Here is a 15754-nt window from a genome sequence, read left to right on the forward strand (position 1 = left end):
ATCATTTTAACTGGTGTTTCAGAAGGGAAAAAGCTACTTGGGGAGTGACTTTGAGGGACGATGGCTGTTTTAGAGAGCAATGGCAGAGCCCCGTGCTTTGCTCGTGGATGCCAGCTGCCAGTTTGCCTATCAGCCCACAGCAGCGAGGTATAAAATGGCCGACTCGTGGCAGGCTCTCAGCTGACGTAGGCCCGGTTGCGGAGGTGTGGGAGCATGCACGCTGCTCCTCAGCCTGCAGCAGGGGTGGGCAGGCTCCTGCCACCTCTCACCACTTCGGGGGAAGAAAAGAGTCTGGAGAGGGGCAGTTTTCTACCTCGGGCCAAAGGGACGCGTGGTCCCCTGGCAAAGGGACACTTGGTCTCATGGTGAAGGGACACTTGGTCTCCTGGTAAGGAGACAGGAGGGTGATGGGAGTGAACCAGAGTGGTCCCAGCCCACCAAAAGGGGCTAGAGGATGATGGGCCAGGGTGGAGGAAGGGGCATCTCTCGCAGCAGCAGCTTCAGCTGGGAGGAGAGACCCTGGCAATGACTGGCCCTCTGCCTTGTCTTTTGCCACTTCTTCTTGGGGAAAAGATTTTTTTCCTGACCAGTGACTCCTTCATACCAGCCTTTCATTTTAATGATAGCATAGCAGTGCAACTGAGTCACATCAAGGCCTGAAGGTTTCCAGCTTTAATCTGTAATGAAATGTAAAGAAACCTGGCAGGGTCTGACAAGTTCTCAGTCTCCTGAGAGAGAGACTTGGGAACTGAGCTCTGGGAATCAAGTGTTCAGACCAACCTTGCTTTCCAAAGCAATGAATTGCTTTCATTAATCTTTTTTTTTTTTCCTTCCTTAATTTCCCATAGAAATTGGGAAGATTGACCAAGATATATATAAATACAACACTCCAGGATTCACTGGCTGCCTATCAAGAGTACAGTTCAACCAGATTGCTCCACTCAAAGCAGCTCTGAGACCTACCAACACCTCCTCTCACGTCCACATCCAAGGAGAACTGGTGGAATCCAACTGTGGAGCATCTCCACTCACCATCCCACCAATGTCAGCCGCTACCGACCCGTGGCACTTAGATTCAGGTAAGCTGGGGTGTGTGCCTTGTTAGCTCAGCAGAGCAGTTCAGAGAAGAAATACGTCCACCCTCTGTAAGGAAAAACAAACCTGAGTGGATGTGATTGATAGATGACTGCAGGACAGGGATTTGCCACCACTTCTAAATGCAGTTACAGGATATTTTCCTTGCCTTTTTTTAATATTCTGCTTTATTTTTCTTTTCCGTAAGTCTTACACTGTTTGAATGTTGAGTTTTGACCTAGCTGCTGCGATAGCACTTTCTCTGTACTCTTGGGTATGTAGTCGGCAAAAGGTTGCAAGTACAGATAAATAAGGTACAGTAGCATTTCTTCTGCTGTATTCCCAATAAGTGAGTATATTGTAGTCAGCTTCATACAAAAAAAGTAAATCTAATTTTAGTCATAAGTATATTTATATGAAGTGCTGATTTGTTTTCTGAAATGTCTGCTTTCCTTAGGCCATGTTTAATGGGAAATCCCATTAGTCATGATTGTATTCATCTCATGCTGAAAATGCTGGAAAGCCAAAACAATTTGCTGATCCCAGCAATCTTATCCTGCTTTGTGACTGACGGTCTTTGAAAGTATATGTTGTGCCTGAATTTTGAGGGTTTTTTTCTATTTTGCTTCTTGGGTGTCAGATAAATACTTAATTAAAAAAAAAAATCTGTTCCCTTTAGATGTATAAGGTCGGGTGTATGTCAACCCCTCTCTTTTGTTTTGTCCTGAATCTGATTTCACTTGTAGTGGTGTAAATTAGAAACTGTCCTGGCAAAGCTGATGGGTTTACAGTGGTATAAAATGAAAATGCTAGAGGAAAAACTGGGTCCATAATGATTTTAATACCAATTAGTCTTTGCCTGTTGTGTTTGGGGATGCATCTATCTGACAGTTTTTATATGAGAGGGGACAGGTATATATGTCTTTCTTTAACAGTATGTGCCAAGATCACACCTTTGGGGTTTGGATTTTTTTTTTTTCTTGCAGTGTCAAACAACTCCTTGCAACATTTCCTTTCAGCTCTTCTTCAGTAGAGAAATAGGACAGAGGTTTGTAAGGAGAGGCAGATATTCCAGGGCTGAGGGTCCCAAACATCTATACAAGCAGTATTATGCTCTAAAACCTGTCATTCCCTCCTTACTGCCATGCCATTGTAGGATTTCAGTATGTCTTTTTGCTGTTTGTAACATGCAATCTCCTACTTGAATTTTTTCACCACAAATTAGTAGTCCCTTTCTTCTCTGAAATTAATAGGTCAGTTTGTACCTGAAGGTTATGTTTCATGCTCCTGTTTCTATAAAAGCGCATTTCCTAAAAGATACCTCACTGACTCATGTCTTTAAAAAGTGTGTCATAAACTTCTTGAGGAGGCACTGCTGCTGTGAATCTTGTGCAGCTAATGGCTTTTGGTTGTTAATTTTGGTTGGTTTCTTTTTCCTACAAGCAGCAAGCTAGTAAAAGACTGTGGTGGGATTTATTCAAGATAGTTGAGCTGTTCCTAATAGCTCCCGGTGTTAAAAGAAGGAGGTCTTGTTTGTCCTTTCGACGTGCTACTATGCTTGTCCTTGTGTTGGCTCAGTCTTGTCTTGGAAACTTTTGCTGAGGTGATTCAGCTTTGTTCACCTGACAGATTACAAACTTACACATTTTCTTCTGGATTGATTGCAGTACTCGGTCATGGAGCCAGCATGAAGGATATCAAGGAATATACAGCATTCAATTCGGTTGGCTCAAGTTGTCTGTTAACTTCTGCCCAGTAAAAAAATCTCATTGCCATAGCTGAACTTGACTGTTTCAGTCATGGACAGCCAGAGTGCAAGTGACCCGCCTTCATTTTTGGTGATGAGAAGCTTTAGTAGGACTGGGAGCTAGGGACACCTCTTCTTGTCCTCTCCAGTGCTCTGCAGCAATAGAGGGAAAAAGATGATACTGCTTTAAAAGACTTGTAGTGAGGGACTGCTGTACACTGAGGTGAGCAACAATGTCAGGTAACTTATGGTAGAAAGAAATTTCACAGCAAGGGAGTGGTGTTTCACCAGGGCAGGAGTGAAAGGACATTCAGGTGTGGGTGAACAATTCCTGACTTTCTGGGTGACACTTCCATGATACAAAGAGGAGGTATCGCAGCAACTCATTTATCAGTATCGGGTAAAAACAACTCGGTCTTTTTAAAACTATCTCTGACACAGCTCACTCTGTTTCAGTCTCAGGAAAACTATATACTGTAGATTGTGCAACCTTGCACACAGATGATCTTGATGACTGGTAAATGAAAATGTTTGGGTTTAGTGTCACTTTGCGTTAGCAAATTGGCAGTTTGCACTGAGGATTTTTTTATGTTTCCCAAACCCTACTAGAAGACTTTCTAACACAAATTGTGTTGAAAGAGAAAGTGGAAAAATCAGAGGTGTAAGTAATGGTTCCCACTGGCTCCAGAGCTGGAGTAGTTTCAGTACTCTCAGTGTGAATTTACTCCTTCACTAAAACAGCTGAAGGGGCAAGGACAAGACGCTCTTTTGAAATTCACAGAAACACTTGTAGTGATGCTAAAGCAACAGTCACATGCACTCTGCCACAAAGAAATGGTTGCAAAGAACATGGCTTTGAAAACATCAGTTACTAGGTACAGGATTTCTTATTTCGTACATGTTTTTATCTGTAATGTTTATTGTTATGTCACCTATTTAATTTCAAATAGATGTTAACAAAACATGAGAGTTGAGGATGGGTGGTTTGTAGTGGAAAGAGCAAATCAGGAAAAAAATTGTGGCAAGTATCATATGGTTTAAATCTCATTCAGTGTCATACTCTGCACTCATCCCAATTCATATTTTGAATTAAGTGTAGTTTTATAGTTTTCTTCTCAAATACTGTGGAATTGAACTTTGAGGAATGAAAAATGTTGTAGGAGAGGATCGAAGATAAGTGTCCAAATAGGACAGATACACCAGAAGGCAAATACAATGATCCTTTCACCTCTAAACGGCAGTGGTGGATCAGACCTTAAGGATAATTAATAGATGTTAAGCAGGTTCTGCTTGACGGCTGACCTACATGAAATGTTTGCCTTAAACTCTTCTATGTAGTTACTGCGTGGACATCTCCTGCTAGCTGCAAAACATTTTGGATGCCGTAACAGAGAGGCCAAAGGGAAAATCATAAAGACACACATCAGTCACTTGCAGTTGACCCTTAGAGACAAGTTCAGGGATTTATCAATAAGAAACCTTGTTGTTTTGCTCCCCAGACAAATGGGCCATACAGCTTCTTGATTCATTGTCTTGAACTTTCCATTAGCCTTGAATTCACATATATTTCACATTTACAATATTAGTTCTTTTTAAATTTCTTTGCCATTGTAAAAATGCTGCTTCCCTTCCTTCCCACCCCTGGCTGGCATTTTGCCATGCTACTGGGACATTATCTTAAACCATTACCTTGTTCAGCTTGTGGGTATTCTTACAATGCATAGTCTTTTCCTGTTGCTATGGCGATCCTTTCTTGGTGCTGATGAAGCACAAGAATTCAACAAGTCATTCTTTTCTAGAAGGTGACTTTCTGGTGATTTAAAAAAAAATAAGCAAAACCAAGCAGATCATCAAGATAGTTCCCTTCCTGTGTTTTCTTCCCATCCATATTACCTCAGTTCATGTCAGACAATCCAATTTGCCTTGGTTACATCAAAAGAAGTGTAGAAAGGAGGCAAAAAAGAGCCTGATCAATGACTATATTATTTAAAAATGACATGTTCTACCTTTACATGTTGTCTAAACCTAGCAAATTACCTGTCTGGCATACATTTCAAAACAAAAGTTATAATTGTATGCCTTTAACTATATTAGCATGCATTTTAATTACTGTAGTATTACTGTAGCATATGTAAAAAAAAAAAGCTAATCACCAAGGGTTTTTTTAATATCTCGCAGTTCAAATTAGCTAAGGTGTATGTCACTGATAACTGACACCTTGTTCATTGTAGAGAAGCAAACAAAAGCCCAAACAGATGATTATTTTTGTAGTAAACAAGCTCCCCACACGTAAAATGCCTTGTACTTAAAATCAGAAGATGCATATTATTGGGGTGGGGTTGTTCAGTTTGTGGGTGTTTTTGTTTAAGATAAAGGTTCTGCAATTCACTAATTAAGCTTCACTTCCAAACTTTTCTTATTTATATAAAAAGGATAAAAGAAACCTACTACATGTATGTACCTCTCCATTTTAGGAATGTGCTCCAGCTTGCCAAACTACCCAATCTTGAATTTCGTAAAAGCTAGAGATAGCAGAAGAGGCAAGGTACATACAACAGTTGGCAAACCATGCTTTAGCACCTCTAAGTTGCCATGGCACTATGTAGCTGCAAAATGCATTTATTCTCAGTATGAACAGAATGGCATCTAGGGTATTTAACATGGGATTTAGTTAAACCCATATTAGCTTTAACATATTAAGAATTAAATGGAGCAGGATTAAATGCTACATCTGCAATGTTCTTCGAAGTGTTGTGACATTTTTCTGACTGTACGTATTTAAACCCTAAAAGGTCTTTATTTTTGTAGAAGGTGAAAGGCCTTGCCTTTTAAAAATAAACAGCTTGCTTTGAAACCTATATTGAGGACATCTGGCAAAAACATTGTATGAAAACATGCAATGCTGTCATGAAGATTAAAACAGCTACCTGAAGGATTTACTCCATTTTTGTTACAAATTCATCCCTCTTTCTTTAACAAGTGATGGCAGGAAAAGAGAGTGGGAGGGCTGAATACTGGCCATATGATCCATGCTCACCTAATTGGTCAACTAATTGTCAAGCAAAAGATAGCAGTTGATTTCTGGACTAAGTGTCACTTGTGTGTTACTAGTGACAGTACTGAAGGTCCTGATTCAGACACCATCGGTTGGGTTGCCATCCCACCCTCTGACCACTGGGACCCACAGCTCAGAGGGCAGAGCGGCAGCATCTGAAGATAAGCTGTGTCAAACGTCCACTGGTATGGATGTGGCTACGGAGACAGGAAATAGCTCTTGCCCTTGTCAAGGGCTTGGTACAAATGGCGCAGTGGGAAGGAAGGATCAAAGGTCTTACTTGCTGGAGGGTGGTGATTCAGCCCTCAAAATGGTCTTAGGTTACCAATACACAAACAAAAGGATCTTCTCCTGGCCAGAGACACTGAAAGAGTCCTGTACACATCAGTGAAGCCTCCAACAGCAGGAGGATTAAAATAAATGGTAACATGTGACGCAGCTCTCATTCTCTCCTCTAAGGGGCAGCGGGGGAGCAGGGTCACTTCTCCACGCTTCCTGCAAGGGGCAAGCGAGTCAAGCAGGAAGGACAGAAGAGCTGCACCACTTTTGTTCATGATGCAGCCTTATGCATTTAAGTTTGATCTCCTAGGTGTTAGCAGAATTAAAAATAGATGTGAAGGCAATTACTAGAATAAAATGACGCTCCTCCTTTTTCAAGCATAGCAAACAGGATTAGTTTCTGTACTGCAATCAGAAAATGATGCCATATTCTCTCTTTGAAGTTATTGATCACTCAAGGTGATTGGTTTTTTTTAATTAACATAGCATGTAAACATTGGGAGGCTCCCTGTCTGCCAGTAAGCTAGTTTAATATTTATACTTCCTATACGAGACAGAAGATGCACTTGTAACCTGCCCTGTCGGCCAACACATTCCTCCACTGCCAGATTTTGGTGCATTTCTGTGATCAAGTTTCTTCTGCTGAGAGTGACCAGCATTCATCCCCAATTCTCCCCATATAAATATAGTCTCAGAAGCCCATGGCCTTGATCTGAGTTGTTTTCAAACAGAAAGGTGGCATTTTTTTCAGACAGTTGGGGATTAAGTCTAGCAGAAACTCATAGGTCAGTTTCTAAGCACCAAGTGTTTCTTGCAGGCAAGAAGGTAAGTGGTAAACATTGAGATGCAACAATTTCTATTTTTCTCCTCCCTGTTGAGCAGCTGACTAGGAAGAGCATCTGTCTGAAATTTGGCACAATCAGTGCTTCATCCTTAAAGGGCTTAATTATGGTGCTTGAATTACTGTAAAACTCTCCATTGATTGGGAATAAAAATGTCTCCCTCAGTCTCATCTAGTTCATTCACACAATTATGCATAGCTTTTTCTTATCTTTAAGAATATATCATTTCAGTGTGAAATTTCTGACACTCTGTCTAGTGTATCAGACAGCTGACAGACTGCCAAGGTTGTAAATTCTTCTGGCACTCATTGAGAGATCAGCATTGTAGCTATTTCATAAGCATTGGTTTGAATGTCAATGCTGCTACCTAACATCAAGACAAGAAGGTGGTAATATTAAAAAGAAAGTGTTTTCCATCCTCTGCAAAGATTGTATTTTTTCCACAAGTACTATCTTTAACTAGGAACATAGGGATAGCATAAATCAGGGAAAAAAATGGAGTAGAGAAGGAAGCATTTAGATGCCTGAGCACTTCATGTAACTGCCTTCTTTTTCCTTTCCTTAGGCTGAAAAGCACTTCACTTCCTGTGTAAGAGGTTATTCTAGACTACAGTCAGGTCATTACAGCTATTAAAGTTTATTTTAGCTTTAAACTCTCCAGTCTGACCCATTCCTCATCCCCATTCCAAGCCTTTCTTTTTTCATAAGTGGATGAACGCTAGAAGTGCAGAACCTGATCTTGTTGTTCATATCCTGGCAGTGAGAAGCCCTTTCTTCCAATGAAGTCAATTAATAGAGTCTGTAATTTTTTTTCTCCTTTTTTGTAGCTGTCATAAGTTTACAGGCTTGTTTGGTATTCTTGTTCATTGGGCTGGATTTTTTTGTTGTTGGTTTTTTGTTTATTGCAAATATTCCCTGTGGGTCCATTATCAGCTATTAGCTATATACAGCTAGGCTTTGATCAGCACTTAACTCTACTGTTCCTTTGAGAGCACTGAAGCATTTCGTATTCTACATTAATTATAAAAGAAAGTATTTGTTTGTCTTCCTTAACAGGTGAAATGTAAGCACTGCACATAAAATTTTCATGAAGGTGATAGCTTAGGCCAGCATGACTAATACACTAGCAGTTCTTGTCTGGAATCACAGTGAGACTGGTGTCATACAGACATTACTACCAGGAATTAAGAGACAGATGACTTTAGGTCTTTGATGGATGGGGCTGCTTTAATGTGCTGCAGATCAGTTGGAAATTTGGCAGAGCAAATGTTCAAAATACTACTTCTGAGACAGAACTTGCTGAAGTTCAAACTGCAGATAAACATGATCCAAAAGTGATCCTAAATGTCTGCTCTCCGTTTAAAATAAGGAAGAAAATTCTGTAGTATAGAGGTGCCTAGGTACTAAACTTAAAAAGTGTTTTGATCTTGCCTTCCCACTACTTTGTACAATTACTTGCTTGTGTGCAAAAGAAAGTGTAAAACTTACTATTGGGAAATGACCATAGAAAGGGGGAAGCAGGAGAGAATCACCTAACCCATCCCAACAGACAGTGCAGGAATGTTTTCACTGTTTCATATTTCATCCAGGACTGATTTGGGGGAGTTTAAGCTGCAAGGATGGGTCTCCTAATAAGGCACAAGTTATTCTATCCATTTGCTAGGAAGATTGGTTTTTAAGACTGAAAGAAAGAATATTGTACTGCTCTTTCAGAGCAAGCCATTCATAAAAATCCATTTTGTCCTCTCCTTAACAGTATGGACAGCAAAGTTTGTCTGCAGAAGGAAATTAAGGGGTTAATAACACAACTGATTTAGAAACAACTATCTTGACTGATTGGATTGTTGACTCTGGTGTCTAGCGTTGAGCATTTGCATTGTCCCAGTTCGTTGACCATGGAGCTTCAGCGAGTTTTCCCTCAATGCTGCCATTGTTCATTGTTGGCATTTCCATTGTTCACTCCAAAATTCATGGTTTTTTTAACAGAAACATCCGACGACTCTTTCTTCTACAATCCCCACTTACTTTCCCACACTGTCCCAAGCGTTTGCATACAGAAGGACTGTTCAGAGGACAATGTTTCTGTTAAGCCATCATTTCAGAGGATTTTTTAATTTATACTCATTTCACATTGGAATAAAAAGACACAACTGGAGAGCCTTCACACCAAAACTGTAAAAACACAAGTTTTGTGTTTTCCATCATCTCTGTGCATGTCTCTCTCTCTCAGCAGAACTCACCAGCAGCTGTCAGTAAAAACTCTTCAGATTCAGTGAAAATTTCTCAGAAAAAAAAAAATGCAACCTTCAAAATGTTTTTGATCTAACAGAACATACCTGGCAAAACTTACTTGAAATAATTGCTCCAAATAGCACTAATGCATTGGAGGACTTTTTTGTCATTTCTGAAGGTTTTTTTCTGGTTTTGTTTCCTCCCTATCCCTCCCAGCCAAGAAGGTTGCAAAGGATTGAAGAAATTAGTGGATTATGATCCAATGTTGAGACTTTCATGTTCCAAATAATTTGTGTAATTGGCAACAGAGAGAAGAGGATAACATTTTTAAAGTGAAAAGCCCTAATTTTTTCTCTAAGCTGCACATCTGTTCTGGTAGTTTCAGAATTGCTGTGTGGATGTACTTTTTCCAGTATCCTGTAACTCGCACCAAAAAAATTAAGTCTGTGACTGTGAAGACTTCTATTTCCATAAAGACAGAAAAATGGTTCATATTAGGGATATACTTGTAACCCTCTAACACTACAGTTGAGGCATCACTAAAAATTCAAGGAGTAATGATTGACCCCATATAGCATGCTAGAAAAATAATGACCTTTTAAAAACAATATGGTTAATATATCTTTTAAATATTTTGTGATTGGGTAAGTGTGGGTATTTTTTTTAAAACTTGAAAGTGTTTAGTATTAAAAATAACTTCAGCTAAATTCTCAGTTCTATACTTCAGCTGATGTCAGTGGGACTTTAAGTAAACTCTCTTAACAGAGCTTAATGTTAAACAGTCCTCCCTCAGAATCTGCTCTCAAATGCCTAGGAAAGCAGGAGTAGGTGTAGTTTTCCTCCCTTCTCTCCTTTCAGCTTGGAGAAGTAGGAAAAAAATAGATGTATTAATTAAAAAAAATATATAAGAACTTTCAATACAAAATTTGCCCTGGCAACATAAAAAGACACATTTTTAATTCTGCTTCAGATTTTTTTCTTCTTTTTCTGAATCGCTGTAGTTTACTTGTCATGGGAGCTCTTCACAGAGCCACATTCAGGAGGAGAGCTGTGGATGGGATGGGCACGGGCAGTGGGATGAGCAAGAAAGGGCAACTGGAGTCTATGGGCTGTGATGTTCACCTTTGATTTAGGACTGTGTAATGGAGTTGTTTACTCCTGCTCCATCATTTCTGTGCAGGTGTTTAGAGTTTCTCTTGTAATCCACTGCCTTCAGGAGGGGGAATGCAGCATGACTGCACATTAGTTTCTACTATCAAGAGTTGAGCAATTAGTTTCTGTGCTTACAGTCTGTAATAAAGAGTGCTCTGTAACTTCAAACTGTAGCAGTACAGTCTCACCTGACCAGCAGAGTTGACATAAGTTGACAAAATGCAGCCAGAGAGTTTGGTTTTGTTTTCTTCTGTGTTACAGTCCTGTGGAGAAATAGATTAGTGAATGGATCTAGTGTCCAACACTTTCTCAAAATCCTAAGGTGTCAGTGAGTGTTTGCTCTCTTTGAAAGCTCAATTCTTTGATGCCTGGCTGCAAAATAGGATTAAAAAGGAGTTATAGTTTACATCTTTGCTTTTATTTTGCTCTCTCACTGTTCTACTTTAAATCAATATCTTGATGGCTGGGGGTTTTATATACCTTGTGTTCACCAGATCCAGTTGTTCTGATTGCTTCTCTAGTTTGTATTTATGTGAAAACCCAACTGGTCTTAGTAATGGGAGAACACCTCTCAAAATTGTGGACATTTGTAAAGCTGAAAAATCACAGCAGCCTTGCAACATGGGTTAGTTCTAGGCGGAACAAACTCAATTTCCAGAATTTCACAAGTTTCATCCATTGTTTGTTTTAGATCTGTGATCACTCCCACCCTTCCTTTTTTGGAGCAGATCTAAACTGTACCTTCCTTTGTAGTGTGGTATATTTTAACTAAGACTTGCCTGCTCAGTAAAAAAGCCTCAGTTAAAAAAAATTGCTTCCAACGGCTTATATGTAACACTCCTGGTAGTGTATGTCAGAATGAGATTTGCCTTTTACTTTGTACATCCCAGTACTGGACTCTAGCTGAAAAGTCTCCCCGTTTGGTTTTGGTTTTCCCCTTGCCTTTACTGAATAGCCTTTTGTTCATTTCTCTGTTCACACCAACTTTCTGGACCACTTTTCTACTTTAACAGGGTCATTCTGCGTTTCAGTTTTATGAATTTGCAAAACGCTTTTATGTGGGATCCATTGCAAAAAATCTCCCTCTGAAAATGGCAGATGCAATATCACACCTACTATAACAAAATTATCATTCACTCTGTTAAATCAACCACATCTGTCATCTTTAACATCTAAGCCTAATTATGGCCTGTTCATCCAGTCTCATCTCCCCTTTCCATTCAGTGAGTGCTGCTGTATTGCAGCTGGCTGTGGCAATGACCATGATGAGCGTGCCGGATAATGGTAGGTATCCTACTGCATTTTTGCAGTCATCTAAAATTTCAAATGTCATTAAAATGATGGCCAAAACATGGATTTTGCCTGCAGTCAGTCTTTAATCACCCTTTTAGGTGCTGCAAAGTTCCTTTAACTCCGTTTACCCTGAGACTAATAACAGAAAGTTGAAAGTGCAAAACATAAGTTCAGACTCTGTGCATTTGCTCTGTGGTTATTGAAACTATGGCCTCGTAAACAGCAGCCCATTAAGAAAGAGAAAGCAAAGTATACTGTGTCCTTTTACGTAAGTTAGCTTCAGGATGATGGCATTTGAAGCAAACCTGATGGCCTGCTGTGGGCAGACAGGGTGTAAAGAACAGCATCACACAGCTTGGATTCTGGAAGGGAACCAGATGAAGTGTTGTTCGTAAGCCACAGATGAGCTTAGCGTTTCCTAGTGCAGTTCAATCCATCCCTACACTAGCTGTAGGTTTTAGGAAAATGTCTCTGGTGTGTCCTGACAGCAAACTGATGGCTCTGTGCCACAGCTGCTTGAGCAGAGGATTTCAGGGAACTGGCAGCACATCTCTTGGGCCAATATGTAACTGTTTTCCAGGGTAGATTAAAAAGCTATTTGCTCTGTTCTTCATGTTTTGAGTCACACAAGCGAGACCCTGGCTGCTCAGAGAAACCTAGGGAAGATTCGGAAAAAGCTTCTGAGGTAAGGAAACCTTTCCAGTACAGTCCCCAAACCAGATGGGAATCAGCTGTTCGAAAGCAACCTTTGTAGACCAGGTGATAAAGGAAAACTCAACACCCCTATTCATGGCCTCAGCTAACAATTAGCTAGCATGGTATGTAGACCAAAACTTCTGCAGTATCCTCCCCACACCCACCTTACATTACATTCACAAACCACTTACTGTCCAGAGTGGCTTTCCAGGGTAACTACATAGAGTAACTGCAGCTCCATGGCACCTATTTGCTGTGAGCAAGTCATGATTTGAAGCTGCCAAGGTACAAGTATCAGGCAGTGCAAAAGGGCTTGCTGAGACATGTAGTTAGAATTAATGTCACAGTGATAATGGAATAATCTGAACAGGAAAGAGGTGTTCCCAACTGCAACAGAGAAATGAAGGCACACACTTGTCCATTAGCAACTCACCCTGTACTTCATCTGCATATTATAGCCATGCAAGCTAGTTATTATACCACTGTGATTTAGATTCCCATGAAACATGACAGTCACTAGTAACAATATTAATTTTACCTGACCAGTCATTTTAAAACATTTTAGGAGTTACTCTTTACAACCTGTGAACAGCACTCTACTCTTCTGTGTTTTTTACCAGAGCATCAGTATAACTGTTGCCTCTTTGTCAGCCTGCTCTAACATGTTTTTTCCTTGTTTAGTTCCTGAATTTCAGCAGTGATGGAAAACTTGTTAGTTGTCTTCTTGACAAAAGTTACTTCATATTGCCAAGGAATGTGACCATAGTAAGGTCAGAGATGAATCACCATGTGTTTGAATGACATAACTGCTATCTGAAATACGTGCACTTGGTGCCTGTTGGTGACAGTACTCTGTTAAGTTCAAGTTGGAGGGTCAAGGAATGTGCCCTCATACATTCTCTTCTGCCTAATTGCTGTGGCAGGAGTTACCCTTTTGCAGTTCTTAGACCTCTGGTCTGTAGCTATTTCTGACCATTTGAGAAGCTACTACTGCTGCCCAGAATAATTTCAAGGGAACTTTCACCTAAAAAAGAAAGTAATGAGTTCTTTCCCTCCTCCTCTATCCATCTGTAGTAATAAATTCAGTAAAAAACTGGTATAGACACTTCTGCAGCAAAAGGTATTCTGTAACCCCACATGTGGCTGAGATTTTAGATACAATTTTTCAGTCAAAAAAACCCTCATAATATAAAAGCAGGTCTTCTGCTGACACAAGAGTAATAGAACAGGAGTTCATGAATTATGGCAATAATATCTGCCAACACTGCCATAGGTAGTTAACAAAAAGATTTGTGAACATCTAAGCTCCTTTTTTCACTACAGCACTCCTGGTTCTCCAGCAGTTGCAGCAGGGCACAACTTATCCAATCTGATGGTGACCTCTTGTTGAAATAGGTTGTCCTCTGCCCCCAGACACATGTTCCTGTTTCCTCTTCTTTAGAGATGAGAGTCTCAGAATGAGTCATATCTGCTTGTTGATCCAATGGACATCTCCTCCTGAGAGCGTATGATGACTAGATACAATGGAAAGCAGCTTTGGACTGAGGCATCAGGTCCGGTCCTAGAAGCAGCTCTTAGACAAGATCAAGGATGTAGCTTCATATCATACTTCATGTTCTTCATTATCCTGCAGTGTACTTCAGTGGCTATTGGAACATCATAAGCTGTAGTCTTGCATCTGCCAGGAATCCCTTGTAGCATAGCCGTTGTGATGTGGCAGCTTGGGAGGGATCATGCTGCCATGAACAGCAGCTTTCCTCTTTCTTCACACTTCACTAGTGCCATGGTCCTTGAAACAGCCTTTTAAAAGAAGATAAAATATATTATTCAGTTGTAAGGGAAGGGGGAACTCTGACCATTGCTGATTTGAAGATTTCTTGTGTGAGGACACAGGAGAGCAACTCCAAACCAAGCGGCAAGTGGTAAGACTTGTTAACTGCCTGTGGAGCTGCTCCTATGGCAAGGGGCCTTCTTTTGGGTTAGAATGGCAGAGAGCAATTCCTTGCAATTTGGCAAATTGATGCTTTTCTACATAGTGTTGTTTGGCTTTAGAATTTTCCTTGAGGTGCAGGGAGGGCAGGTTTAAAGTTAGGGTTTATTTTCCCACTGCCAGCCCTTCCCTTTCAGCACTGCAAGGATAACATTATGGACCGCATGCCAAAATGTCTCTGTAGGAAACATTCATGGTCCTGCACAATAAGGTTCTTCTTTGGAGCAAAATCGACTGATATGGAATCAGGTATTTATTTATCTTTTATATTTTTTAGCCTGGTTTGTGCAGAAATGCTGTTTTCAGAAGCCAGAGAACCAACCAACAAATGTCAAAGGCACAAGTGCTGCTGGCAAAAACTGCTGGCCAGGCCACCTCCACTGAGCCCTGAGAAATGCCTTCTTGTTTGTCCCGCAGGCAACCAGCCAAAAACTAGCTGCTCAACACACAGCTGGTTCAACTGTCCCCCAGAGTAGGCACACAAGAAGGCTACTCTAGCCCCAAACTTCTTTTCAGGCCACATGGTGAGCTGAAGCCATTCATTCTTTTGTGCAGCTGCTTCACGATACAAAAGGAACTTTATTATGGATTTTACTCCATGCTAACAGAAAGCCAGTAGAATTCCCTTAGCCAGTTTGGGGGTATAGCGAATGCATCACTGGCCTGTAAAGAAAACTGATTACTTTAATACAATATCACCTAATCCATCAAGCAAGGAAAATACAGCTGGGTTTTAAATACTGACCTAAGAAGTAATCTGTATCCTTGATTATTTTAACTGTCTCCAGTTAAGTACTTTTAACAACAATTTTTCTATTTCAAGATCAATGCCATAGTCCAGTGGCAAAGAAGGGAATGATTGCAACCACTCACCTAGCTCCCTGGGCTTGCTCAGTCACTGCAGTGTCTAGTTGCTATGTCTGACTGTAAAGAAAATGCTGATGATTGGTTTAATTGATGAGATCGCCTTTGAAAAGCCTCTGTGATGTTTTCTGGAGGTTAGAACCAAGACTACTGTCCAAATTCTACTTTAAACCCGTACTGATTCCTTCATCCGGCTTTGCCACAAGGAGTCTCTCCTTTTTAGGTCGCTGGCAGATGAGCACTGGGACATGACTGTGTTTCCTCTCCTCATCTGTCTGCCGGAGACTCTCCCCTCCCGCAGGCTCTCCTCCCTGCCATGCCTCAGCTCCTCCAACTCACGGTCTTGTGTCTCAGTTCCAAAGCACCTCCAGCAGTGGCTAAGCTGACTCATTGGGCTTTCTCCTAGAGTAGCAAAGGTGCTGGCACATGCTCCTTTGTGTAACTACTCTATGGCTCTGAGCAACAAAAAATGCAGCCCCTCGCTTACCTTGGGTTGTGGAGCAGGAAAAGGGATGGCAGTTTTTCTTTCA

The 15754-nt window shown here is 40.7% G+C and overlaps 1 protein-coding gene across 1 annotated transcript in view; it reads left to right on the forward strand.

Annotated features, from left to right (window-relative positions):
* CNTNAP2 (contactin associated protein 2) overlaps positions 1-15754 on the forward strand; it is a 1269587-nt gene that overhangs the window by 1240728 nt on the left and 13105 nt on the right. The window contains exon 22 of the mRNA XM_075054733.1: positions 849-1079. Coding sequence (XP_074910834.1) covers positions 849-1079 — 231 coding nt within the window. The remainder of the gene's footprint in view (positions 1-848; positions 1080-15754) is intronic.

This window comes from Buteo buteo, chromosome 2, assembly GCF_964188355.1.
Source record: "Buteo buteo chromosome 2, bButBut1.hap1.1, whole genome shotgun sequence".
NCBI classification, from domain to species: domain Eukaryota; kingdom Metazoa; phylum Chordata; class Aves; order Accipitriformes; family Accipitridae; genus Buteo; species Buteo buteo.